Below are 27,881 nucleotides of genomic sequence, written 5' to 3'. Positions count from 1 at the left end.
ACCTGTTGCTAGAATGACTAGTGTTAGGACTCTTATTGCTATTGCGTCTGTAAAGAAATGGCATATCTATCAACTTTATGTTAAGAATGCATTTCTAAATGGCGAATTAAATGAAGAAGTTTACATGGATCCCCCACCGGGAGTATGTATTGGTAAAAATAAAATTCTTAAACTTAAAAAGGCATTATATGGTTTAAAACAAGCTCCAAAGGCTTGGCATGATAGATTTAGTAATGTAATGACAAGTTTAAATTTTCGTTCATGTTATACTGACACTGCTTTGTTTGTGAAAAGTGCAGGGTCTTCTGTAGTTATTTTACTACTTTATGTTGATGATATGATCATCACAGGAAGTGATGAGCAAGGCATTAATGATATTAAAAAGGTTTTGAAAGAAAATTTTGATATGTCTGACCTTGGTTTCTTAAGATATTTTTTAGGAATTGAAGTGGTGTACTCTCCTCGAGGGTACATTCTCTCTCAGATGAAACTGGCTGCTGACATCTGTTCCAAATCGGGTATATCCGATGACAAGAAGATAGAAACCCCAGAAGTCATCAATGCAAAATTAAGGTTGGAAGATGGAACACCTCTCGAGGATCCTACTCCCTACCGGCAACTTGTTGGGTCTCTAACCTACCTATCCATCACACGGCCAGACATTGCTCATGCCGTCCACTCTGTCAGTCAGTTTCAACATGCACCTACAACCGTGCACATGAGTGCAGTCTTAAGGATTGTCAGATATATCAAAAATACCATAACTAAGGGAGTTTTTCTTTCTTCTGCCTCGTCACTTGATTTAATTGCTTATACTGATGCAGATTGGGGAGGAAATCCCAATGACCGTGTCTCAACTACCGGTTTTTGTGTTTTCTTAGGTGACTCTATGATTTCGTGGAGATGCAAGAAGCAACACAAAGTATCATTGTCCTCGACGGAAGCAGAATATCGTGCTATGGCCACTACAACCATGGAACTTGTATGGCTAAGAAACCTCCTCAGTGATATGGGCATTGTCATTTCTACTCCTTCGAAGATGTGTTGTGACAACAAAAGCGCAATCTATATTGCAAGCAATCACACCTTCCATGAGCGTACTAAGCATATTGAGATGGACTGCCATTACGTTCGGGATGAATACCTAAGAGGAACTATAGCACTACCTTACGTCACATCAGAGTACCAGTTGGCGGACTTGTTCACTAAGGCTCTTGCGGCTCCTCGGTTTTTGTTTCTCCTTAACAAGCTTTCGGTTATATCCCCGTAAAGCTTGAGGGAGGGTGTTAAAATATATGTAATTCATATATATATATATATATATTTATATATATATATAATACCCGATAGGGGTATTTCTGTCATTTCACAAGTACCCGATAGGGGTACTTGTTTTTCTTATTTTATTTTTCTCTTTAATTTTTGTAAAATATATTTTTTGTTTTTTGTTTTTTTGCTCACACAAAAGGGGCCCCACCATGTAGTCGATGGGGCCCCCAACGGTCACATTTGTGACCGTTGGGGGCTCCCAACGACTACATGGGGAGCCCCCTAGGTGGCTCTCCTTTTAAGGCCTCTTGGCCCTCTCCCTCTCCTTCTCTTGTGTATAAATAGGGGTGAACCCCTCTTGTATTTTTCACTCTTGAGAGCTCTCTCTCTTTCAATAAGAGGCATTTATATTTTTATGTTGTGTTGTCTCTTGTGGGTTTGGGTATTATCCCTTCTTTGTTTGTTCATTAGTAAATGTTGTAAGTGCTTAGTGCACTCTTTGCTTTTCTGCATATTTCATTACATAATGATGAAGTGTCAAACAGACTCAGTAAACCATGTCTTAAACCCTACTGGTAACTAGGGTTGCAATAACGTGGCAATAATAGTGAGCTAACATAAATACTATTGTAATGTCTAAAAGCTGCACCATGGCTTTCATATCTACTAAGACCAAGTTTCTTTTATCACCACTGATTAATAAAGGCCTTATCTTTTCCAAATCAACCATGTAGCATAATTTGAGTGGTAAAGGTAAGATACCTAGCTGGAATGCATCCCATGAATGAAACATATAGAGTTCAATCACCATTTATCCAAGACAAGTAGCTTGATAACATTACAACTTTGCTTTCATGTTTACATGGAACATCAATCTTGCTAACTTCATAAATTCTCATACATATGCCTGGTTAATATCTGAGGAGGGAATCTTGTCGATATCACCACAAGAAAAGAAGCATCAAGAGTGCATTTAATGTGAATTTATTGAACTTTTTCAGTGTTGAGTTGGTCAGAAAACATTTGCCCACCTATAGACATTTCCTATCTCTTGAGAGGTATTGCTGACTTTTAACAAATGTACATCTAAACAGAAGGATTAGTCCTTATTCACAGTCTATGTTACCTTGACATTTTACCAGTGAGAGCTTCCATGTCCAACAACATGATGCCAACACTCCATGGACACTTCTAGAATCTCCAGTTTTTAGATCGAGTGTCCAATTTTTTAAACATTTCATATAGGTCACTGATAATTAAAGATAAGTTTTTTCCCTTGTAATTTGAACTTTAGGCCTTCCTTTTTAGAATATTTTTTGTGGTTGACTTTGTTAATTTTTTTATTTTATTTACAAGCATATTTATGATTTACTTCTAAGTTCTAAAAGTTAAAACCATATATTCATAGTTCCAAATGAACCTTGAATTGGAGAATTATGGAGAAAAATACAAGTTTGAACACCTCTCTTTGCTCTTCACAGTACACACACACAGACACATATTACATGCATTGCATCACTAGTTTGGCACTCTCCCTTGTTCAAAGTTCAAAAGGATGTACACACATATACATGCATGCATGCATACATACATACAAATACACACATATGCATGCATAAGCACATATATAATTATATAGAGGCTTGTGTGTGTGCGAGTCTGGCATCTTTTGTGGTTAACTTTGTTAAAATCTTTTCAAGTTTCCAAGCATGGTGCTGATGTTCTTTTAAAAGCAAAATGATAGACTCGTGGCTGTGTGTCTGTCTCTGTGCTTATGGATACATCCACATAATCATATCTAGTTTTAGAGGTTCAACAAGTACAATGTTCCATACCAGTGTTTAATGCTATCCAAGTTCAGGTAAGATAGCCACAATTGGATAATAACAAGCTAACAGTTTGCATACCTCTGGTAACAATAAGAGTACATCATTTGCAAATAGATACTTGCTCACGATACGATACACACCTGTATCTCGATACGAGTGTGTATTGTATGTATCATTCGATATGGGGCCATATCGTACGATACAGTACCGACAGACTTTAAAAAGGGCAAAACCAGGGTTTTAAGTTTTTGGGTTTTAAAGGGCTTTTGATGGCCAAAACTCTCATTCGTATAGAACATACTAGAGAGCTTCACACGCACCCTAAGAGTCATGAGACCGTTTTGGGGGCCGATCTTTGCACTGGGGAGAGGGATTTCGTGATTTCGTCAAGTAAAAGTGCATGTTATCTTTCTAGGCAAATAGAAAAGTTGTCATCAAGGAGTCACAAAGAACAGTTTGATGATTTGATCTCATCAGTTTAGAAAACTTTGATGTATTGGATGAATGGGTTCAAGAAGAAGCAGATATCCTCAATGAAGAGGACATTCAATGAATAAATATGGAAGGAACTCAGGACGTAGATGACAAAGTATATTGGAGAGGATTTGAATGTCGAAGGAGGAGGAGAAGAAGAAGATGATGATGATGATGATTGATGGTATACTTCTTAAAAACTTGGTTATGTGTTGTAATTTATAATTGTTAAGTATTCATAATTTTTTTTTTTTGCTTTTTGATGAATCTTGTGGCATTGTGGTATGTTCTTAATTGAAGATATTACTATTTTGCATTGTTCATGTGAAATTTGATGATTGATGATGTGTTATGTAGCTCATAGAGACATAAATGTTTCACATGTGATTTTATGGTTGCATTTTATGCATTTCATCATTATTTTGTGTGTTATGATTTTTTAAAAATTTTGCTAATTTTTTTTTATTTTTTATGATTTTTTTTAATTTTTTTTTCAAAATTTAACAATACATATCTTATTTTGGGCCCGATCGATACAGGTTACAATACGATACGTACAACCTTGATCACAAATAAAACATAAGAGATGGTGAGAATCCAATATTTTTTTGTCTAATCTTTATTTTATAGTTAGCTAGCTCCATTAAAAGATATGAGGATAAAGAAAAAGAAACTGAACATGTTCCAAATATTTCCCAACCACAAAATGGGAAGGGAAAAAAGACCTTGAAAATTAACATCCCAGATAATCCCCAAAGGGGTTTGGTGTAGTGGGATGGGGGCTAGGCCGCTAGGCGGGTGGTCTAGGTTCAAATCCCATGAGTATCACCCCCACGCAAGCCGAAGCGTGGTGACTCCCTAGGGGCGAGGGGTAAGCCCTCAGTGTTTTACGCTGCCAGGACAGCAACCGTAAGTGCGGCAAGCAGAGCCAGTGCGACTAGGTCTATGATCCTGGGGTAATTTCTCCGAGTAAAAATAAATAAAAAAAGACCACCACAGGTAACTTAAATACAACACTAAGCAAGTCAGAAACTAAGTAGCTTATGGAGATTTGCCAAATACAAAAATCTCACTTCTCAATCTCATCAGATTTCAAATAATCTAGTGCCAACTGCAAGCGACGCATTCGAGCAACTTTTATGTTCCAACCTGCAAAACATGAATAGACCAAGGCATAAGCTTTTGAGTGCAAAATTGGAACTTAAATCCATCTAAGCTTAAGAAAGGAACATGATCAGCAGGATAATTGTATCAAATTGATAGAGCAACAATATGTAATCAACATATCAATTAAATATTATTTGGATAATCATAAGCTTCGTAAACCTCTAGTTGTTATATTATAAAACTATCATGAGAAAAAAGTGACAGCCATCTCAAATCCTAGCACCAACAAAAGTATGGCAGGCGTATTGCAATACTCAACGCTCATGCGACTGGTTTAGCACATGCAGTCAATCAAATGCACAAGTTTGAGCACGGTCGTACAAATGTTCATTTGGAGGGCTTGAAGAATCTGAAGGTACGCAAACTAATGTACTTTACCCATCAGTTGATTTACCTTATCAGTAATTTGTTAGACATGATTAATACATCTTTTGGATTTTCTGATGCTGACTGGGTTGGAGATTCAAGTTATAGAAGATCGGGAACAAGATATTGTACACTTTGGGAAAGAATCTAATAATAAGACGTAAAAAGCAAATTGAAATGTATTTCTTTTCCATAGAACTTCTGTTTCAAAGAGATTGTTCGAGTTAGTGCACTCGTGATGACAATGATAATTTAGAGTTATCTCATGATAATGACAATTAAGTCGAGAATCCCTCTAATAACATACAAGCCTATACCCAGAGGAGTAAAGAAATCAACCATGTGCTTGTGAAAATATTTTCAAGATCTACCCTTAGATGAGACACCAATTAGGCATGGTTTTAAAACTCGTTGACTCGTTACTCGGCTCGTCCTTGAGTGACTCGTGACTCGGCCGGGTCAACTCGGTAACTCGGTCGGGTCATGTTAACTTTATATTTTAAGTAAAATATATAAATATTTGTATATACTATGTATATTTTATAGTATTTTATCAATATATTATATATAATATGCATTATATGATATTTTTTATAATATATTTAATGTATATGTATAACCATATTTTTATATATAATATATATTTTTATATTATATTTTATATAATATATGTAATTATATATGTAATATATTATATATGTATATATATGCATGACTTGGCTGACTAGTCCATGACTCGGCTAGGTCAACTCGGTGACTCGGCCGAGTTTTGTACAAAACGAGTTTGTACTCGTTTTTGACCCAGTGATTGGGTGATTCGAACCGAGTCAACCGAGTCACCGGATTAACCCGACGAGTTTTTAAACTATGCAATTAGGATATCCCACTGAGTCTCTAGTGCACCAAATAGGTTTGTGTCCTATGATTCTTTTTTCCCAAACTATAGAGTTTGTTTAATAAATCTTGATACCTATCATGAGTCATCTCATTATAATGAAGCCAAAAATGTTTTTATTGGATTGAAGCCATGCATATAGAATTAGAAGCTCTTAAAAAGGCCAACTCTTGGGAAATAGTTAACCTACCTTTAGGTAAGAAACTCATAGGATGTAGATGGGTATTTAAGGTCAAAAATAAAAGTGATGCGACTCTAGAAATATACAAAGCAAGGTTAGTTGCCAAAGGATACGCACAGGTGTATGGGATTGATTATGAGGAGACATTTGCACACGTAGCTAGGATGGCTAGTGCGAGAACTCTAATAGTTGTTGCCTCTATCCAACAATGGCCTATTTTTCAATTAGATGTCAAAAAAAAAAATTCTCAATGGAGAACTTAGTGAAGAAGTTTACATGGATCCTTCACCTGCGTTTAATATTGAAAAAGGTAAAACTCTAAAGCTAAGAAAGGCTTTACATGATCATAATCAAGCCCCTAAGGCTTGATATGATAAATTTAATAATGCTATGATTCATTTGGGTTTTTGCTCTTTTTGTCGTGAGATCAAAACTATTTTAAAGAAAAAATTTAATATGTCTGATCTGGGTTTCTTGAGACATTTTTTAGGAATTGGAGTGGCCTACTCGCCCAGAGGTAAGTTTTATCACAAATGAAACTTGTTGCAGATATTTGTGCTAAGTTGGGGATTTTATATGACAACAAGGTGAAGACTCCTAAAGTTGTCAATACCAAATTGAGACTTGAATATGGAACTCTGCTTGAGAATCCTACACCATATCAACAGTTGATTAGATCCTTCACTTACCTATCCATCACCAAACCGGATATAACTTATGTAGGTCATGCAAAGTCAATTTAAGCATGCCCCAACTATTGTGCACATAAGTGCCGTTTTAAGAATTGTCAGATACATCAAAAATTCAATAACTAAAGGGTTTTTCTTATCCGCATCCTCCTCTTTAGATTTACTTTCTTATATTGATATTGATAAGGGAAGAAATCCAATGATAGAATCTTTACAACAGGTTTTTGTCTTCTTAGGAGACTTTGATTTCTTCAAAATGCAAGAAGCAACAAAAAGTTTCATTATCTTCTACTAAAGTTGAGTATCGTGCAATGATTACAACAATAATGAAACTTGTATCGCTTAAGAATTTTATCAAAGACATGGGTGTAGTCATCTCCAAACCTTAGAAGATGGGTTGTGATAATAAAAGTGCAATTTACATTGCCAACAACATCTTCCATGAGTAAATTAAGCACATTGAGATGGGTTGTCATTATGTGCGTAATGAATATCTGAGAGGAACTATTGACTTGTCATATGTTACTACCGAGTACCAACTTGCAAATTTCTTTAGCAAAACTCTTTATGAACTTCGGTTTATTTTTCTTCTTAACAAACTTTTGATAATCACGTTGTAAGTTGGAGAGGGGTGTTATATGTAATATTATAGTTATATATAGACATGTATATATATATAATTATATTTATTGATGTAATAGGCAATGCCCACCAGGACATTTTGATCATTTCACTCATGTAATAGGGATTGTCCATTAGGGCAGTTTAGACTTTTTCTATATTTATTTTTTCTCTTTATTTATTTTTTGTTCTTTTTAATTTATGTAAGGGTTCTGTGGTTTTTTTACCATAGTCATTGGGATAGCTCCCAAGGCCTCTCTGTATGCTTAAATAGGGGGCTTCCCCTCCTTTGAATTATGTTTGTCCTAAGCATTTGCTACTCAATAAGATTTATATTTTTTAAGCTTCTTGTATTATCTTTTGGCTATGTCACATAGGTGCGGATGCGGCACTTTAAAAAAACTTGGGTGCGGGGTGTGAGGTACGGGGTGCGGGGAGGTTATATATATATATATATATAATTTTTAATAGTTTTAAGTCAGCATTACGTGTATGTGCATGCATTTATGTATTTATATATATAATATAGATAAAATTGGACTTGGTTAGGGTTAACTGAATCTACTTTTGGACAAAAATGGACCTCAGTGTGGTGTACTTCACCTGACACAAAGGAAGCGATGTCCAAGTGTCGCAACCGCATGGGTGCGAGTGCGATGCAGGTGCGGTGCCCTGTTAGAAGATGTAATGAAATGGTGGTCTTCAACAAATGCACAAATAACTCACCAACAAGTGTCTATTGGAGACACTACAAGCATGACCCTTGAAAGGGTATAAAAGGAAGAACACTTGAAAAATAAATAATACTTTATTCATGAACAAAATGCTTAAGAAGCATTGTAGTTTACATTGAAGGGGTTCACCCCTATATATACAAAAAAGTGGAAGAGAGAGGAGAGCTCATTTTGAGCTCTCCAAAAGAGATGTTGGATTCCAACGTCTCTTAATATAGTTGTTGGACTACAGTCCAACAACATTTATTATTATAGCTGTTGGACTACAGCATTTATTATAGTTGTTGGACTACAGTCCAACAGCTATTTGCACAGTCAAGTTCCAACATCAAATATCTAGTTTCTATTGAACTAGATGCTAAAAAAGAAAATAAAGAAAATTAGAAAAAGAAAATATAATAATATTAAATAATATATATATATATTACAGTTTACATTTTAACACTCCCCCTCAAACTTACAGTACAATGAGCGAAAGTTTGTCTAAGAGGAAGTGAAATCTGAGAGCAGCGAGAGGCTTGGTGAAGAAGTCTGTTAATTGATATTCTGATGTAACATATGGCAGATCAATGGTTCCATGTAAGTATTCCTCTCTGACATAGTGACAGTCCATCTCAATGTGTTTAGTGCGCTCATGGAATGTCCGGTTGCTTGCAATGTAGATCGCGCTTTTGTTGTCACAGCACATCTTTGAAGCTTGCGTTGCTTTAGCTCCCATATCCGCTAGCAATCGTCTGAGCCAAACAACCTCCATAGTGGTGGTTGTCATGGCTCTGTATTCAGCTTCGGTGGAGGAAAGAGAGACTTTCTGTTGCTTCTTGCACCTCCACGAAATTAAGGTTTCACGTAGGAACACACAAAAACCAGTAGTTGAGTGTCTATTATTGGGATCACCTCCCCAGTCAGCATCAGTATATGCAATTAAATTTAATGAAGATGAAGCAGACAAGAAGAGTCTTCGTGAAAGAGAGGATTTTAAGTATCTAATAATACGCAAAATCGCTCCCATGTGCACGGAAGTGGGAGCATGCTGAAACTGACTGACTGCATGAACCGCATGAGTTATATCTGGCCTAGTAATGGAAAGATAAGAAAGAGCTCCAACAAGCTGTCTATAAGGAGTAGGATCATCAAAAAGTTCTCCATCATCAATTTTCATTTTAACATTGACAACTTCTGGAGTGTCTACTTTCTTATCATCTGTAATTCCAGACCTGGAAACGGATATCAAGAGCAAATTTAGATTGAGATATCAAATACCCCCCAGGGGAATAAGCAACTTCAATGCCTAAAAAATATCTTAATAAACCTAAGTCAGTCATTTCAAAGTGAGTTTTAAGAAGAGATTTGATATTTGCAACTCCTTGATTGTCGCCTTCGGTGATGATCATATCGTCCACATAGAGAAGAAGAATAATGATGCCTGCATCAGATTTCTTAACAAACAAAGCAGTGTCAGTTAAACAAGGTTGAAAACCAATATCAAGCATAACATGACTAAATCGGTCATACCAGGCTTTTGGAGCCTGTTTAAGACCATAAAGAGTTTTTTCTAGATAAAGAGTTTTACCCTTAGGGATACTAATACCAGGTGGGGCTTTCATGTATACTTCTTCAACGAGATTCCCATTCAGGAAAGCATTTTTGACATCTAATTGAAAGATAGGCCATGTTCTAATGGAGGCCAAGGCTATTAAAGTTCTAACAGTGGTCATACGGGCCACAGGAGCAAATGTTTCTTCATAATCGATGCCATACTCTTGAGCATATCATTTTGCTATTAAACGGGCCTTATATCTTTCCAGGGTCCCATCACTTTTGGTTTTGACTTTGTATACCCACCTACAACCTATAGGTTTCTTACCCGGAGGGATATCTTGTATCGTCCAAGTATTGGCCTTTTCTAGTGCATCCAATTCTATTTTCATGGCTTCTATCCATTCTATATGATTTTTTGCTTGAGAATAGGATGATGGTTCAACATATGATTGTATTAATGTAATGGTGGCCCTATACGTGGGTGAAAAAGATTCATAAGACACAAATTTTTCTGGAGGTTTAGAGATTCTAGACGTTCTTCTAGGTGAGATTTCAGAGTATTTTTGTAATGCACATGGAAGATTTTGCTCTCTACATCTTGAATATTGTAGACTAACATCCCTATGGATTTGCTCTTCATTATCATCATTTTCAACAACAATAGGACTTTGATCATTGTCAAGGTCACATCCAACATCACATTCATTGGATTTTGAAGTTGGATCAATTAAAAACGAGTATTCAGTGACATCCTTGGATTTTTTAAATTCAAAGAAGCTTTCTTTTTCCAAAAAGGATACATTTCTTGACACATATAATTTGTCATTTTGAAAATCGAAACACCTGTAGCCTTTTTTATTATCAGCATATCCTAAAAAGGCATATGGGATTGCACCAGGAGAGAGTTTGTCATTTCTGTTGGTGAAAACAAAACATTTGCATCCAAAGACTCTTAATCTAGAATAATCTGGAGTTAAATTAACAAGCTTTTCTATTGGAGTTGTATTCTTTAATGAGGAAGATGGCATCCTATTAATGAGGTAGGTGGCAGTTAGGACCGCTTCAGCCCAAAAACTTTTTGGAACTTGATTTGCAATTAGCAATGTCCTAGTAGTTTCCATAATGTGCCGATGTTTGCGTTCGGCTAGGCCATTCTGTTGTGGAGTGTGTGGACATGATCTTTGATGTGTAATACCATGTAAATTGAGATAGTCTTTGAATTCGTTGGACATAAATTCTCCCCCTGAATCAGTGCGAAAAACAGAAATATCATTTTGAAACTTATTTTTAACCATTTTATGAAATATTTGGAAGTTAGCAAAGACATCAGATTTATGTTTAAGAAAATAAATCCAAGTATGTCTAGAAAAGTCATCAACAAAAATGACATAATATGTATAACCACCTTTGGAAATAACTGGTGCGGGGCCCCAAACATCCGAATGTATTAACTCAAGTGATCGTGAGGAAACAAAAGTTCTACTAAGAAATGGTAACCTTTTCATTTTGCCAAGAATGCAGTCTTTACAAGAAAAATTTTCAGAATTACAAAATTTTTCCAAACTTGGAAAATATTGAATTTTAGACATATGAGGATGGCCAAGCCTTTTGTGCCATAAATCCAATTCTAATTTCTGAATATTATAACAAAATGCATTCTTGGGTAATTCCAAAAAGTCCATGTAATAAAGTCCTCCTTCTCTATGGCCTTCCCCAATCAGCTTCCCTGACTGGCGATCCTGTACCCAGCAACCATGAGAAGAGAAGGAGACATTACATCCATAATCAGATATTTGCGAGACAGATAAGAGATTCAAATTAAGTTTAGGGATATATCTAACTTCTGGAATAAAAAATCTTTTGGATTTTTGAAGATTTTCAAAACATCCTATTCATTTTACTTCAAGAGATGTGCCATCGGCTGTAAAAACCTTTGACACACTTGAGTTATTTTTAAGACATTCGGATAGACTATTAACATTTGGGGTCATATGAAAAGAAGCACCAGAATCTAAAAGCCAAGGAAAGTTACCTGGACCGGAGAAAGATGCAACTGCCGCTCCAGTTGAGTCTTCGGTTGAGGAGGATACCCCTTTGAGAAGAGGTTGAAGGATTTCCATCAGTTGAGCCATAGACACAGGTGCATCTTGATCTTTTGACTCAGATTCAGCAGATGCAACTCTTTTTTCTTCTCTTCTTTTTAACTTTGGACATTGAGGCCTATAGTGCCCCGGTTCATGACAATGATGACAAATAACCTTTCTTTTATCAAAGTCGCCGTTTTGCCTTCCAAAATGAGGTGGCTTGTAAGTACGAGTATGATTCCCTGGTCTAGATACAGCTAAAACGGAGTCATCATCAACTTTTGGAGTACTTTTTCTAAGTCTATTTTCCTCCATAGTGAGTTCTTCTATAGTATCAACAATAGAAGGAATTTTTCCATGATGTAAAAGGGCCGATTTGGTGGATTCAAACTCCGGCCTTAGACCATTCACAAATTGATAGAAATGTTCCATATCGAGTTGCTTTTGGCGAAGCTCGATGTCTTCGGCACAATGTCATTTGGGCTCAAGAAGAGCCAACTCTTCCCAAAGTTCGGACAACTCATTATAATATTCTCGAATAGTTTTATCTTTTTGAGTCATTGTCCGAACTTTATCTTGTAAATTGCATACATGTGCAATATCTTTAAAGGAATACATGTTTTTGAGGTATTCTCAAGCCTTATCGGCATGCTCAAACTTAGCTAGACTAGAGCATTTTTTAATGTCTATGCTATTGATGAGCCATGACATAATTTTTGCATGCCCTATCCTCCATTCTTTCCATTTCTTTTCATAAGTGGCTAACGCCTTACTCTTCTCTTCTTCCGTTAGAGGAACCTCTTTATCACCCTCTTTCTTGGTAAGAGATAGTTTAGGTTCCAAATCGGAACCATCCACTATACCTCATAAACCTTTTCCCCAAATGTGGTGCTTCATAATCGAAACCCACATTACATAGTTAGTATCATTTAGCTTCATTGGAATGATGGTGATCTTATCATTGTCATCCATCTTTTACAAGGGTAAGAGAGGAATAAATAGGAGGAGAGAGAGAAAAATAAAAAGAAAAGAAAAAGAGTAGACAAAGGAATAAGAGAGGATACAAAACCAAAATTTTTTGTAGCACAAGTTCGCCTTTCTTCAAACAAATCTTCTTGAGCCAAGAACAAGGTGATGAAACAGCTTTTGTAAATGTGGCACAGAAATCGAGGCGGAAACACTTCAAGATCTAAGGATTTCGTAGCTCTGATACAATGTAATGAAATGGTGGTCTTCAACAAATGCACAAATAACTCACCAACAAGTGTCTATTGGAGACACTACAAGCATGACCCTTGAAAGGGTATAAAAGGAAGAACACTTGAAAAATAAATAATACTTTATTCATGAACAAAATGCTTAAGAAGCATTGTAGTTTACATTGAAGGGGTTCACCCCTATATATACAAAAAAGTGGAAGAGAGAGGAGAGCTCATTTTGAGCTCTCCAAAAGAGACGTTGGATTCCAACGTTTCTTAATATAGCTGTTGGACTACAGTCCAACAACATTTATTATTATAGCTGTTGGACTATAGTCCAACAGCATTTATTATAGTTGTTGGACTACAGTCCAACAGCTATTTGCACAGTCAAGTTCCAACAGGAACTTGACTGGATCAAATATCTAGTTTCTATTGAACTAGATGCTAAAAAAGAAAATAAAGAAAATTAGAAAAAGAAAATAATAAAAGAAAATATAATAATATTAAATAATATATATATATATATATATTACAGTTTACATTTTAACAGAAGAGTCTGTGTTACATAGTCTTTTGGCTCTTTGAAGCCTTTGTATGCACTTTGTGCTTGTGTGTCAAAATATTGTGTATATATTTATACCTAACTGATATATGTATATTTATACAATATACGTATATCAATGGCATTTTGGTCATTTAATAACATGTAATTTAGTACAGTCCAATAGGGACTGTAAAGTCTTTTTTTGTTTTCTTTATTTTTGTTTTTTATTATGTAAATTCAAAAGGATTTTGTGAGGCTCTATAAATAGAGCCTCACCCCTTTACGTAAAGCATGTTTTTTCTAAAGCATTTTGTATGTTAATACAAAATCTATTTTTATATTGTGCTCTTGTAGATTTTGTGCCTTTGTGCTCTTATGGAATTCGTGATTTTGTATATCTGTTTTATGAGATTGTATCGGTCCATTAGAGACCATAGTATATTTGTGCACTTGTGTAGCCCTTCATTGGCATTGTAATTGTGCACTCTTGTTTCAAGCAAAGCTCTTGTAGTGAAAGCTATCTTGGGATTGCTCTCTTTGTGGTGGTGTTCTTCAATCTTTAGTCCTCAAAAACAAATCTTCTTCATTAAGGGAGAAAGAAATTCCGCCTTCGTCATTTCCTACAAGCTCAACGAAAACAACTATTTGATGTAGGCTACCGCTATGAAAAATCACATCAAAGGTAAAAAGCTTTGGGGATTTGTTAGTGAAACCACTAATGAACCTTAACTTAAATTAATAAGAAGAGGAGATCAAGTCAAAGCCCTATCCAAAAAGAAAAAGAGAAATTTGCAAGAATAGCAAAATAAGTTGGAGGATTGGGAAGCTAACAATGCTCAAATTCTCTCGTGGTTCATGAATACAATGGAGTTCAAGATCGGCACCAACATCATCAAATTTAAAAGGACATGTGATGCATGGATCTTCCTAAAGAGTACCTTCATTCAAAAAGATATGGCTAGGCTATACTATCTTAAAGACGTAATATCAAACAAGGAGATAAAAGTGTAAGAGACTTTTATGATATTTTATCTCCTATTTGGAATGACCTAGTTATGTTAGAACTAAAATGGGAAGGTTCGGCTATTGAAATGAGAAAATTACAAGTTGAAAGAGAAAACCTTTTCTCTTTTCTTTATGGTCTCCGGCCGGAATTTAAGCAAGTTAGGTCATCTGTGCTTCATAGGACTTTGACTCCTTCTATAAGTGAGGCTCTTGCTCAAATTTATCAAGAAGAAACAAGACTTGGAATACACAAGTCTAATGACGAGGTTCTTGCCATATCAAAACCCGAAAATTTTGTAAAAACTTATAAACCATCTCACTTTGAAAGAAAATTCAATGGAGGACATAATGAGTGAGGATACAAAAGAGGATACAAGGGTAAAATTACTTATCATCATTGTAAAGAACCGAGGCATATAATACCTGATTGTCCCAAGCGAAAAAAAAGTGGTCGTCATAAGTGAAGAACCTCAAGAATAAAAGAAAGAGGGCAACTTCAATGATTTAACAATTGCCCAAATAGCGGAGGCCGTTTCACAAATTCTTAAAGATACTCCTACATTCGGTGTCGTCGTCTCCTCTTCTTCTCCTCTGAGTAAGTCTTCTTGGATTTTGGATTCGAGAGCCACTTTTCACAAGACTCATAATGAAACTCTATTATCCGATTGCACTAATTCATATTTTTCATGTGTATCAACTACCGATAGTACTTCTTTGAAAGTTAAAAGTATAGGAAATCTCAACAATATCTCAAAAAAAAAATTTACTCCAAATGTGAAGGCTATGTCACAGGGATTCGGCTAGCAGGGTGCCACACCCGCGTCGACGCGACTCGACGCGGGTGCGACACCGGGTGCGGTCAACCCGACCCTGGGTGCGTTGACCGCACCCAGGGTCATTTGTATCCAAGTTTTTTATTAAAAAAAAATTGTGTCCAATCTGCAAAGTGAGGGAGCTGAGGCGGCCGAAGGACTCGGTCATGACGCCGGAGTAGGACGTGGACGAGCCGGAGTCGATGAAGCGCAGCAGAAATTCGATGGAGATGTCAGAGAGGAGGGCGTGGAAGAAGACGAGGAGGAGGGAGGGGATGACCCCCAGCGCCTTGACGGTCGCCGAGATGGACATGATCCCCACGCCGATGATGGTCGTCGACAGGTTGAGCACCGCCCCAGGGAACGACGCCCCACCACCACCATGGTCCACCTGCACCGCGGACGTCGTGGCTCCGTCTCCCCTCGACTTGGGCAGCAGCAGAAGCCTCTCCTCCAGCTTCCCATCCTGCTGAGCCGGCGCCATGACCTCTCTCTCTCTCTCTCTCTCTCTCTCTCTCTGTGTGTATATATATAAATATAAATGGTTCCTTATTTTATTGGGAAAATAGTTGGCAATTGGGGTACCTGTTCTCTGCCATTTCTTTTTCCAAAATGACCATCGTATCCCAAAATGCTTATCGTTGCGAAGACAATCGTGTCTGGATGCTTCTACCGGTGGACCAACCAGATGGCCTCGTGATTTTTTTTATGTGGGACCCACGTAGGACGAAGCGATGTCATTGGTTTGGTCCCCACCACAAGCCATTACGGATGGTACTGCAGTTTTATGCGAGAAGGGCCTTTATGGACATTTTTCTTTACACTTTCCATTCACGGTTCAGTCACAAGATTCACAACAGTCATTGTGATATTGGGTCGGACGATTCTATGTGTTGGATGAACTTGGATGGAAAAGATGGCCAAGTTAAGAGTCTCATAGATGGGATTTCTTGAACGGCCCACCCTAATACCTGCCTTGTGTATAGATCCTAACAATACAATTGGGTCGGACAGTTTCGTGGGTTTTTTTTTTAAGTTCAGTTGGGGTTAAGCAGACCCACCAACTATTATTCAACGTACAAATGAGGTTTTGAACATGCAACGTCCCACCACAGGGAGAAGTGCCCCTACCCCCATTTGGTGTTGGGTTCCGTAGTTGTGCTTGCACCCGCGCCGGGGGAACCCCCCGAACCCCCTTTTATATATATATATATATATATATATATATATATATATATATATATATATATATATATATATATATATATATATATATATATTTATTTATTTATTTATTTATTTATTTATTTATTTATTTATTGCCGCACCCGCACCCATGTGACATAGTGTGAAGGTTATTCCAAAATTAGATTTAAACCTTTTTCGGTATCTCAAATTTCCTATTATGGGTGTAAAGTATTCTTCTTATCTAAGGCTCGTTGGGTGCAGGCTCTCCGGTCAGAGAAGTTGATTGGGCAAGGTCATAGAAGAGAAGATCTTTATTATATGGATTCCTCATGTTTACCCAAAAACTCTTTTTGTAATCATATCAAAGACATTAATTTAGATTTTTGGAATAAAATATTAGGACACCCAACTATATCCAAATTATCTTATTTTTCATTTTTGAAAAAAATCAACAAGGATAAAGAATTTTTATGTGAAGATTGTATACTTGAAAAAAATGCAAATGATGCCTTTTGGATCTAGAACTTCCTTGACTAATGAAATCTTTAAATTAATGCATTAAGATGTATGGGGTCCTGCTCCCGTCATGTCAAAAGTTGGTTATTCATATTATGTTACATTTGTAAAAGCCATGAAAAAATTGGATCCGGATCTGACCCAGACCCGATAACCCATTAGGGTTATAATACCCGATGCAGGGGGCAAGGGTTTTTAAAACCCTCCTACTCCCCCGCGCCGCTCTCCCCTTCCCCCCTCGACTGAAAAAAAGGAAACCCCTTTGGGGTTTCCCGAATCGCAACCCCCCCCCATGCCTTAAAGAGCACGCAAGGGTGAGGGAGGAGCCCTCACCCGTGCCCTCTTCCTCCTCCCCCTTCACTCCTCTCTCGCTCCCTGCGTACGGCAGCACAGACGATGCTGGCCGACGCCACCGCCCCGCCTCTCCCCAGGTATTCTTTTCTCCTTCCTTTCTTTTACTTCTTCGTCTTCCTCTTTTTCGGGTTGCCGGAGGGCCAACAAGAGGCTGGCGGCCCCTGTCGTGCCTTCTCCTTCTCCCCTCTCTCTCCCTTTCTGATTTCGGCAGGTAAGGACTTGCCCCCTGCTGCCTCCCTGTTTTCGGCAGGCAGGGGTTTGCCCCCTGCCGCCTCTCTGTTTTCGGTAGGCAGGGACGATGCCCCTGCTGCCCTTCTGTTCCGGCAGGTAGGGGCGATGCCCCTGCCGCCTCTCAATCTATGGCAGGCAAGGGCTCGCGCCTGCCTTCTTTCTGAGTCTATGTCAGGCAAGGAGATCGCCCCAGCCTCCTTCCTGAGTTTATGTCAGGCAGAGGCTCACCCTCCCTGCCGCACATTTTCCCCCCTCTTTGTCTCTGAGCTGTCGGAAGGCTGGCAAGAGGCTAGCAGCCCCTGCCATGCTCTTCCTCCCACTTCGTCGTTTTGTTAGGTAGGGGCCTCGGCCCCTACAATTCGAGGTCCATCTGCAGGGGCCAAGGCCCCTGCTGTTCGTCTTGTTCAGGCAGGGGTCGAGGCCCCCTGCCATTCGATGTCTGACAGGCAGGGGTCGACGCTCCTGTCGTCCGCTATACTGTCAGGTAGGGGCCGAGGCCCTTGCCATTTGAAGTATGTCAGGCAAGGGCCTTTGCCCCTACCGTTCGTTTAGTTCTGTCAGGCAGGGGCCTCAGCCCCTGCCATTCGAGGTTTGTCAGGCAGGGGCCTTGGGCCCCCGCCACTCGTCAGATTCGGTATGACAGGGGCCTCGGCCCCTGCCGCTCATACTCTCCGTCGGTCGGGCAGGCCCTGCCACTGCCCCCCTTCTTAGGGTTACCAGTAGTATGGCGGGCAGGGGCTACGCCCATGTCCCTTCGCTAATTATTGATAGGCTGACACGGGTTGTACCCGTGTCCCTTTCTGTTCTTTAGTATAGCTACAACCTTATAAGTTTTCACACTTCCGCAGATTTGCGCGCGCGACAGATCCCACTCGTGCCCCGCAGCCCGTGTCCTACATTGCCTACAGTCGTACGCACGCGTGACGACGCTACCTCCCGAGGTAAGGAAAAGAGAGAGAAAGAGAGGAAGAAGAAAAGGAAGAGGGTTCCTCTTATCCAACAACCCTTGTTCCACCATCATTCTTCTCTATTTTTCAATTTTTATCAAAGGTACGGGTCTTCTCTCTTGATTTCAAGTGAGAAATCGAATGTCGATTCGATTCCATGTAATATTTTGGTTGGGAAATCCATGAGAAAAACGTATAGAGTATGTGTTCTTAAAGATCACATGGAGGATGACCCATGGATCGTCCTCCATGGTTGTGTTTTTTTGTATACTTTACCCTTTTGATGAAATAGAAATGTTGTACTAGTATAACAGAATTTTTATTCTTGATGGGAGGGGTTCTTTTAGGAGCCCTTTACCTGTTATCAATTTCCAACAAGTAGGTTTTGATATGGGTTGTGTAAAAGCATGAAAGTATGCATTTGAAATCATGTCGTATACATATGTTTTTCAGAAAATATGTGTGTAATGGTGTACATATTGAAAACATTGAATATATATGCATTGTTGAATAAGTATACACAAATAGGCTTAATGTTCATGTTAGATCCTTTTGAACACGTACATGATTTGACTTGTTTACGATCATACGTGAATGTGAGCATGTTCGAATCTGCATGTTTGAGTCTTAAAATATGTACATACATGTTTGAACAAGCCAGGTTCTGTCCAGACCAGATCCAGCCAATCCTGGTCGGCTGGGCCTGTTTGGGTCTTCAAAAAAAATGGATATTCAGTTATGCTTTTTAAATTTATTTCAAGACTTGTTAATTAAATTAAAGTAGGCTTGTTGTGTATAAAAGAATGGGGTTTGGTTTCATATGCTCAGAATTGATACGACACGCATTAGCAATATACTATTTCAAGTGCTCGTGTACACTTAAAAAGAACGTGCCTAGTCATGTGATTATTTTTCAAATTTTTGCTAAAGTACGGTAGACTTAATCTGATGAATGAAATTCTTCTTATGTTTTAGTTTGATTTTAGCATGTTGGATATGAATGCACGTCTGTCAACATGTTATTGCAAGGTTTGTTTTGGTACAGGTGCATACATGATATGAATGTGTGCAGCCCTGAAATTCAATTTCTAAATTCGGGTTATGTTCATGTGTGTGGATGTTAACATTTGTTATGAAAGAAAAGTTTCATGTGCCTACATTTATGGGACATGTTTAATTATCGTGCATTTATGAATTTGTTTCAAGTGCATCTGCATACATGAAATCGATGTGTGTTTGGCATGTACAATCCTGTATAAATGTTCTCATGTACTTATGAATCATGAATGAATGCATGTGTTAAATGATTATAGGAAAGCAATTTTACATGGATGGTGAACACATGCATATGACTGTGGTAGCTCATGCACATTGTTAAATTGGTATGAATGAATGTGCATTTGGAATCATGTTGGTATCATTGCATAAATTATATATTGTTGTGATTTTTGCATACGATGCATCGATGTTCGAAATGAATCATCATGGGCCTGGTAGGGCTCGAGCTTTGGTTTGCTCTTTCTTTATGTATTTTAAATGCATCTCAAAAATCACATTCATTTTGATTGCACTATATTGGACTGTTTTATGTGTTTCAACGGGCGGGAGTCCCGTGATGATTCTCGCAAGAGTAGATGCGAGCTTTTGCATTTGCTTTTGCATGTTGATTTGCAAAACTCAATAAATGGCTTTTAATAAAAAGATAACAAATAAGAACAGTGTAATATACGTTCTGAGATCTCTCATCGGAAGAATAAGAATCTTAGAGATTCGGTTTTGGGGGACCACGAGGATACAAAAAAAAACTTTGTGTGAACTAATGTTTACCCCTGAACCCGATATTGAAGTTATTTCTCCTGGCCACGGTTTTAAAGAGAGTCCGTCACTTGACCTGGGGGTGGTGTGTTCGACAGAGCTGTTGTTTTGGTATACCAAGAAAGTGGCACTTATGGGTATGGAGGGTCCTTGATATCCCGACATTAGATGTGGAGGTCTAATATTCCGAAGGTGATTCAGTCGAGGATTAAGTTTGGAACCCAGTAATAAAATACAACTTGTGTGCTAAGTTACCCTGGGAACCCTACTTGACCTCGAGAAATCTTACTCGTTTGGTGTATCCGCGAGCAACGGTAATTAAAAAGAAGAACTTAAATTGTGTGCATTTAATAGGGTCATGCATATGAAAGAAAACCCTTAAGGAAAGATAATAAAGTGTTCATGCATTGCACATAAATCATGCATATTTCTGCTATGCATTAGATCATGTGCATTTTACCTGTTCCCTTAATTATTACATATTGGTGAATGCATATTATTGCTCCTTAATATATGTCATATGGTTGTATTGCTTAAATAGTGATTTCTGCTATTACTTATATGTTCTTTTATGCTTAATAAATGTTACATGTTGCATGAATGCTAATTTGAATTATGTAATTGTCATAATTGCATTCCTCTGAACTATTGCATAAAATCTTATTTGTGTTCTTTATACTCATTTATTTCATTAGAAAGATTCGTACGCAAAATTTTTCGAATTTCTGACACCCTCTATTTGTGGTTTTTCACAACCGCACGAGATCAGTGAAGCGACTAGCTTCTGGAAGAGCTACAGGTGTCACGTTTTTGCTAGACAGTTCACAGAGGGACAGCGTGGCTCAATCTTTTTTATTTTTCTTTTACATTTGGTTGTCTATGCACTCTGAATTTCATTTATGATATTGTCTCGAGACTTATCACTTATTATTTAATAAATGTTTGGTTTGGTATAGATGATAATTGTAAGCTCTATTGTGGTTGGTTGTTGTATCCAATTGAGAGTAGAACTGTAAAGGCCCCGGGTTTCTGGGAAGATTTCAGCAATGGTTTTTTTTTTTAAATCTGCATTTTCAAGGGGTATGAGTTGGGGTCGTTACAACATTCATAGATGATATTAGTATACATACTTAGATCTACTTCCTTAAACTCAAATCCGAAGTTTTTTCGCACTTTAAAAAATTTTATAATATCGTTAAAAATCAATTTAAAATAAATATTAAAATCTTTCGCTCCGACACAAGGAGAGGGTTTCTTTCATATGAATTTCAATTCTATCTAAAAAACTCATGGTATTTTACACCAAAGATCTTGTCTAGGACCCCCCCAACAAAATGGTATTTCTGAAAAAAAGCACTGTCATGTTATTGAAACTACTAGGACCCTACTAATTTCAAAAGAAATTCCAAAAAAAAATTGGGCCAAAACCGCTCTCACCGTAGTATATCTAATAACTAGAATAACTTTTCAAACTTTGAAAAACAAATCCCCTATTGAAAAACTGTTTAAAATCTCTGCCCATTTTAAAAAAACTAAGGGTCTTTGGATGTAAATGCTTTATGCTTCTTGAAAAATATAACAAACTCTCTCCTAAAGCTATAAAATGTGTTTTTCTTGGATATGCCAAAAATAAAAAAGGCTATCGATGCCATGATCCAACAAATGATAAACTTTATGTCTCTAAAAATATAACATTTCTTGAAAATGAAAATGGATTTGATCTTGAAAAACCTAAGGAAGAATCTGAGTATGCCTTCTTATTTGATTTGTTACCTAAATTAAATAATGAAATTATTGATAATAATGATATTGATAATTTTGAGTCTATTAATGGACCCAACGAAAAAAGAGAACCAACTCATAACCTCTTACAATACTCTAGACGAGATAATGGAGAGCATCCATGTGCTTTTGAAAGGTACAGTCAACTAACAAATGTTGAAGAATCTAGTGTTAGAAGATTTTGTCTCCTTCCTTTTCTTCAAACTATAGGGCATGCTTTCTAGCAATTCATTCATATCATGAACCATTTAACTACAAAGAAGCTAAAAACATAAAAGAATGGGTAGAAGCTATGAAAATAGAATTAGATGCATTGCATAAGGCTCATACTTGGGTTGTCCAACCTCCTCCTAAGGGAAAGAAAACAATAGGATGCAGATGGGTATTTAAAGTCAAAACATAGTGTGACGGGTTCCTAGAAAGATATAAAGCAAGATTAGTTGCAAAAGGATATTCTCAGGAATATGGAATAGATTATAAAGAAGCATTTACTATAGTAGCTTGCATGACCACAGTTAGGGCTCTAATTGCAGTAGCATCCATTAGAAAATGGCTTATATATCAGTTAAATGTTAAGAACGCTTTCTTAAATGAAAATTTAAATGAAGAAATTTACATATATCTTCTCTCTGGTCTGACTATTGAAAAGGGAACGGTTTTTCGTCTTCAAAAAGCTTTATATGGGCTTAAACAAGCTTCTAAATCATGGTATGATCGGTTTAATGGAACTGTGTTGAATCTTAGAATTAAATCCTTTTATATTGACACTGCTCTTTCTGTAAGATCCACAGGTACCCCACTTATCATTCGGATTTTATATGTTGATGATATGATCATCATTGGAAATGATCAAAAAGGAAATTGAAGAAATTAAAATTATGCTTAAAAAATCTTTTGATATGACTGACCTTGGTTTTTTGAGATATTTTTTAGAAATTGAAGTAACATACTCGCCAAGAGGGTATATTTTGTCTCAAATCAAGTTTGCAGCTGATATTGTTGCGCGTTCGAGAATCACAGACACAAAATATGTTGATACTCCTGAAGTGATAAATGTTAAAATGAGAGCTGAAGATAGAGTTTTATTAAATGATCCAACTCCTTATAGGCAACTTATCGGATCATTAATGTACCTATCTATTATCAGGTCAGACATTACGCATGCAGTATTTACTGCAAGTTAGTTTCAACATGCGCCCAGATCAGTTCACATGAGTGTCGTATTAAGAATAGTTCGATATATCAAGAAAACTATATCTAAAGGGCTATTTTTATCCTCTTCATCATCTTTAAATCTTATTGTTTATAGTGATTCTGACTGGAGAGGAGATCTTAATAATCGCCACTCAACTAAAGGGTTTTCTGTGTTTGTAGGTAATTCTCTCATTTCTTGACAATGCAAAAAACAACAGAAAGTGTCTTTATCTTCTACGGAAGCTGAGTATAGAGCGATAGCTACAACAACAACCGAGGTCGTGTGGATGAAATCATTACTTTCAGATATGGGTGTTGATGTTTCAGAACCTTCAAAATTATGATGTGATATCAAAAGTGTCATATATATAGCGAAACATACTGAGATGCATTGCCACTATGTTCGAGAAGAATGCTTGAAGGGGACGATTACTTTACCATATGTTCAGTCCGAGTTTCAGATTGCAGACTTCTTCACCAAAGCTCTTCCTCTACCAAGATTTTTGTTTCTTAGCAAACTTTCAGTGATTTCACCATAAGTTTGAGGGAGAGTGTTAATATTGTGTATATATTTATACCTAATTGATATATGTATATTTATATAATATATGTATATCAAGGGTGTTTTGGTCATTTAATAACATGTAATTTAGTACAGTCCAATAGGGATTGTAAAGTCTTTTTTTTTTCTTTATTTTTGTTTTTTATTATGTAAATTGAAAAGGACCGTTGGGGAGGCAGTCCAACATGAATGTGAGGCTCTATAAATGGACCCTCACCCCTCTATGTAAAGCATTTAATACAAAATCTATTTTTATATTGTGCTCTTGTGGATTTTGTGCTCTTGTGGAATTCGTGCTTTTGTATATCTCTTTTATGAGATTGACATTGGTCCATTAGAGACCATAGTATATTTGTGCACTTGTGTAGCCCTTCGTTGGCATTATGATTGTGCACTCTTGTTTCATTTCATTACATTATGTAGTGCCTTAGTGTCATTGTATTCTCTTAATAGACTTGTGTTTGTGCTTGTGCACATTGTATCTTTGTTTTCCGCTTATTTCATTACAACCAACTACTGAAATCGTATGGTTAAAAAGACTTTTAAAAGATTGTTAAAATAAATAATTAAAATGTATTTATATATATATATATACCTTTGTAATTAGTCATAACCAATAAGGGTATTTTGGTCTTTTTATTGGAACTGTAAATAGAATAGTTTAATAGGGACTATATTATAATTGTCTTTTTTATTTTTTATTTTTTATTTTTTATTTTCTTTTCTTTTTTGTTTGACCAAGGCCTTTTTGGGCAACTCATAGAGCCCTTGAGAGCCACCCCAACGGTCACAAATATGACCGTTGGAGGGCTCCCAAGAGCTTCATGGGAGCCCCCCTTGGTCTTCCTTTTGTGTATAAATAAAGGGGATTGGACCCTCTTTACATTATTGCTTTTTCTCAAGCTATCTCAATAAAGGCTATTGTCTTTTATGTTTGTCTTCTTGTTTTTTGCTTAGCCTTATTAGTACTTTTGTGCTTATCTTCTTATGCATAAAAGCTATTGCCTATCTTCTTGTATTTGGCTCTTTGTAAGCCTTACTAGCAGTTTTGTGCTTGTCTTCTTGCGCATTGCCTCTTAGCTCTTCTATAGTCCCTTAGTGGACTATTTTGTGCTTGTGCACTTATGTTTCATTACATGGTATCAAAGCACATTGGATTCATTTGATCTTGGTGCCTTTGTTCGTGGTGATCAAAGATCGGGTGCTCGTGATTAAAGTGTATTGCCTACTCTTCTTTATTCAACTCTTTTTCGTCATGGAGCATAAAGCAAGAATAAAGCTCTTCTACAAACTCAATAGAACCAACTATATGATGTGGACTTCCAACATGGAGAATCATCTCAAAGGTAAGAAACTTTGGGGTTCGTAATGGATAATACTCTTGAACCCTCTCTAAAGCTTACCAAAATCAAAGAAGGTGTTGAGAAAGCCCTTATAAGAGATGATCGAGATAAAGCTACTAATGAACACCAAATAAAGGTAGAAGATGGGGAAAGCAATCATGCAAAAATTTTGGCATGGTTCATGAACAATGTTGACCGAAAGATGAATAATGTTGACTGAAAGATATGTGTCAACATTGCTAAATTTAGAAGAGTCAATGAAGCTTAGTTCTTTCTTAAGAGTATGTATACTCAAAAAGATCTTGCTAGACAATATTTTTGTCAAGACAAGATTAAAACCACTAAACAAGGGGACATGTGTGTCTGTGACTATTTTAGTGTTTTGTCTTCTCTTTGGGACGAATTGGCACTACTTGAGCCAAAATGGATGGCTTCCGAAGATGTTGAGCTTACAAGAGAGCAAACTGAAAACAAACAATTTTTTCAATTTCTCCATGGTCTAAGACTGAAATTTGAACAAGTGATGTCTCTCTTCTTCGTAGGACCAAAGTTATACCTGATGAAGATGCTTTTTCCCAGGTATGCCAAGAAGAAACTCGCCATGGCATGACTAATAAGAGTGATGATGTTTTGGCCATTACAAGGTCGAGTACCAATGTAAGGGCTTATAAGCACCCCCCCCCCCCCACTTTGTAAAAAATAACTATAATAATGCTTTCAACAATAATAATGGATATAGGAAGGGTGACATTTGTCACTATTATAATGAACTGGGACATATTAGACCGGTTTGCCCAATGCTTAAAGCCAAAATCGCTTCCGTTGGAGAAATCATACCCAAGAAAGAAGAATCTAGCAAGAATGGAAGAGATATCAAAGACACTCTTACTCAAATATCGGACACTTCAACAACTTCTCAAATCATCTTCTACTTCGGATGTCGCTATTGCATCTTCTTCCTCTCCTCCAGGTATCTGGATTCTTAACTTGGGTGCTTCCTTTCATATGACGCCTCATAAGAATACCTTTTTCGAAGTTTTCATTAATTTTACTTCATCTTATGTTTCAACCGCCGATGAAACTTGTTTAAAAATAAATAGTATTGGAACTTTTGATTCTAAAAATTCTCAAAAATTTCTTGTTCCAAAAATAAGAGTTCCAAAATTAAATTTAAATATATTTTTCGTCTCTCAAATTTTCGACCATGGTTGCAAAATTTTCTTTTCATCTAAAGATTGCACCATGCAGGATCTGCAATCATGAAAGTTGATTGGGCAAGGCCATAGGAGAGGCGATCTTTACCTTATGGATTTTTTTACCCTTCCACCCAAAGTTATTTTGTAACTATGTACAAGACAAAGATATTGATAATTGACATAAGAGACTTGGGCATCCTAGTTTTTCGAAGATGTGTCTCTTTCCTTTTTTGAAAAATATTTCTAATGAAAAAGATATATCTTGTAAAGATTATATTTTTAGAAAAATGAAAGGTATTCTCATTCCTGATAGATCTTTTGTTTTTGCACAACCTTTTGAATTAGAGGATTCAGATGTATGGGGTCCTTCACCGATCATATCAAAAGAAGGTTACTCTTATTATGTTATTTTTGTGTACGATTTCACTAGATACACATGGGTGTATTTTCTAAATCTCAAATCTGATGTGTTCTCTTTCTTTAAAGAGTTTTATATAATGATTAAAAAACAATTTTTTAGTAACATATCTATACTTAGGTCAAATTCGGGAGGGAAGTATATGTCAAATGATTTTCAAAATTACTTAAAACAAAATAGAATGTCATCAAAAATCTTGCCCTAAAACTCCTCAACAAAATGGGTTAGCAGAAAGAAAACATAGACATATAGTAGAAACCACTAGAACCCTTCTCGTTTCTAGGGACATTCCAAAAAACTTTTAGGCTGAAGCTGTTTTAACTTCAACTTAATAAATAGAACACATTCATCTTCTTTAAAAAATGTCTCCCCATTTGAAAAACTTTTTAAAATGACTCCTGATTTTAAAAGGCTAAGAATTTTTCGTTGCAAGTGTTATGTACTTACTCAAAAATGATAAACTTTCTCTAAAAGTCATTGAATGTATTTTCTTGGGATATGGGAAAATCAAAATGGGTATCATTGTTTTGACCCAATAAACAACAAACTATATGTTTCTAAGATGTCACCTTCCTCGAAAATGAAAATGGATTTAATAACCAAGGAACTAAAGAAGAAATTGACTATTCATTTTTATTTGATCTATTGTCAAGGCATGAAGAGTCTAACTCTATTGATGTGATTGACTCGGGTTGTGGATGAAGTTAGTCATCAAAATGAAAGTTTAAATGAAAATGCATCTAATGATGTGCATGTATATACTCGACGTAGTCAAGGTGACCATCAATGTGCTTTTGACAAGTTCTCCCAAAACATACCTCTAATGGAATCCCAACTTAAGAGATCTAATCGAATATCTAATGTTCCTAGTAAATTTTTATCATATGACTCTTTTTCTTCAAATTTTAGAGCATGTTTAATCAC

At 36.8% G+C, this 27,881-nt stretch overlaps 1 protein-coding gene across 3 annotated transcripts in view; it reads right to left on the bottom strand.

Moving 5' to 3' along the window:
- LOC149828546 (spatacsin carboxy-terminus protein) overlaps positions 1 to 27,881 on the bottom strand; it is a 111,936-nt gene that overhangs the window by 74,814 nt on the left and 9,241 nt on the right. For all 3 annotated transcript variants that reach the window (XM_090017637.1, XM_090017638.1, XM_090017640.1), the window contains one exon: positions 4,646 to 4,721. In XM_090017637.1, coding sequence (XP_089873763.1) covers positions 4,646 to 4,721 — 76 coding nt within the window. The remainder of the gene's footprint in view (positions 1 to 4,645; positions 4,722 to 27,881) is intronic.

Source organism: Nuphar pumila, chromosome 9, assembly GCF_984573655.1.
Source record: "Nuphar pumila chromosome 9, dmNupPumi1.hap1.1, whole genome shotgun sequence".
In the NCBI taxonomy this organism is placed as follows: domain Eukaryota; kingdom Viridiplantae; phylum Streptophyta; class Magnoliopsida; order Nymphaeales; family Nymphaeaceae; genus Nuphar; species Nuphar pumila.
Note: the sequence above shows the minus strand (reverse complement) of the source record. Positions and strands in the feature narration are given on the sequence as shown.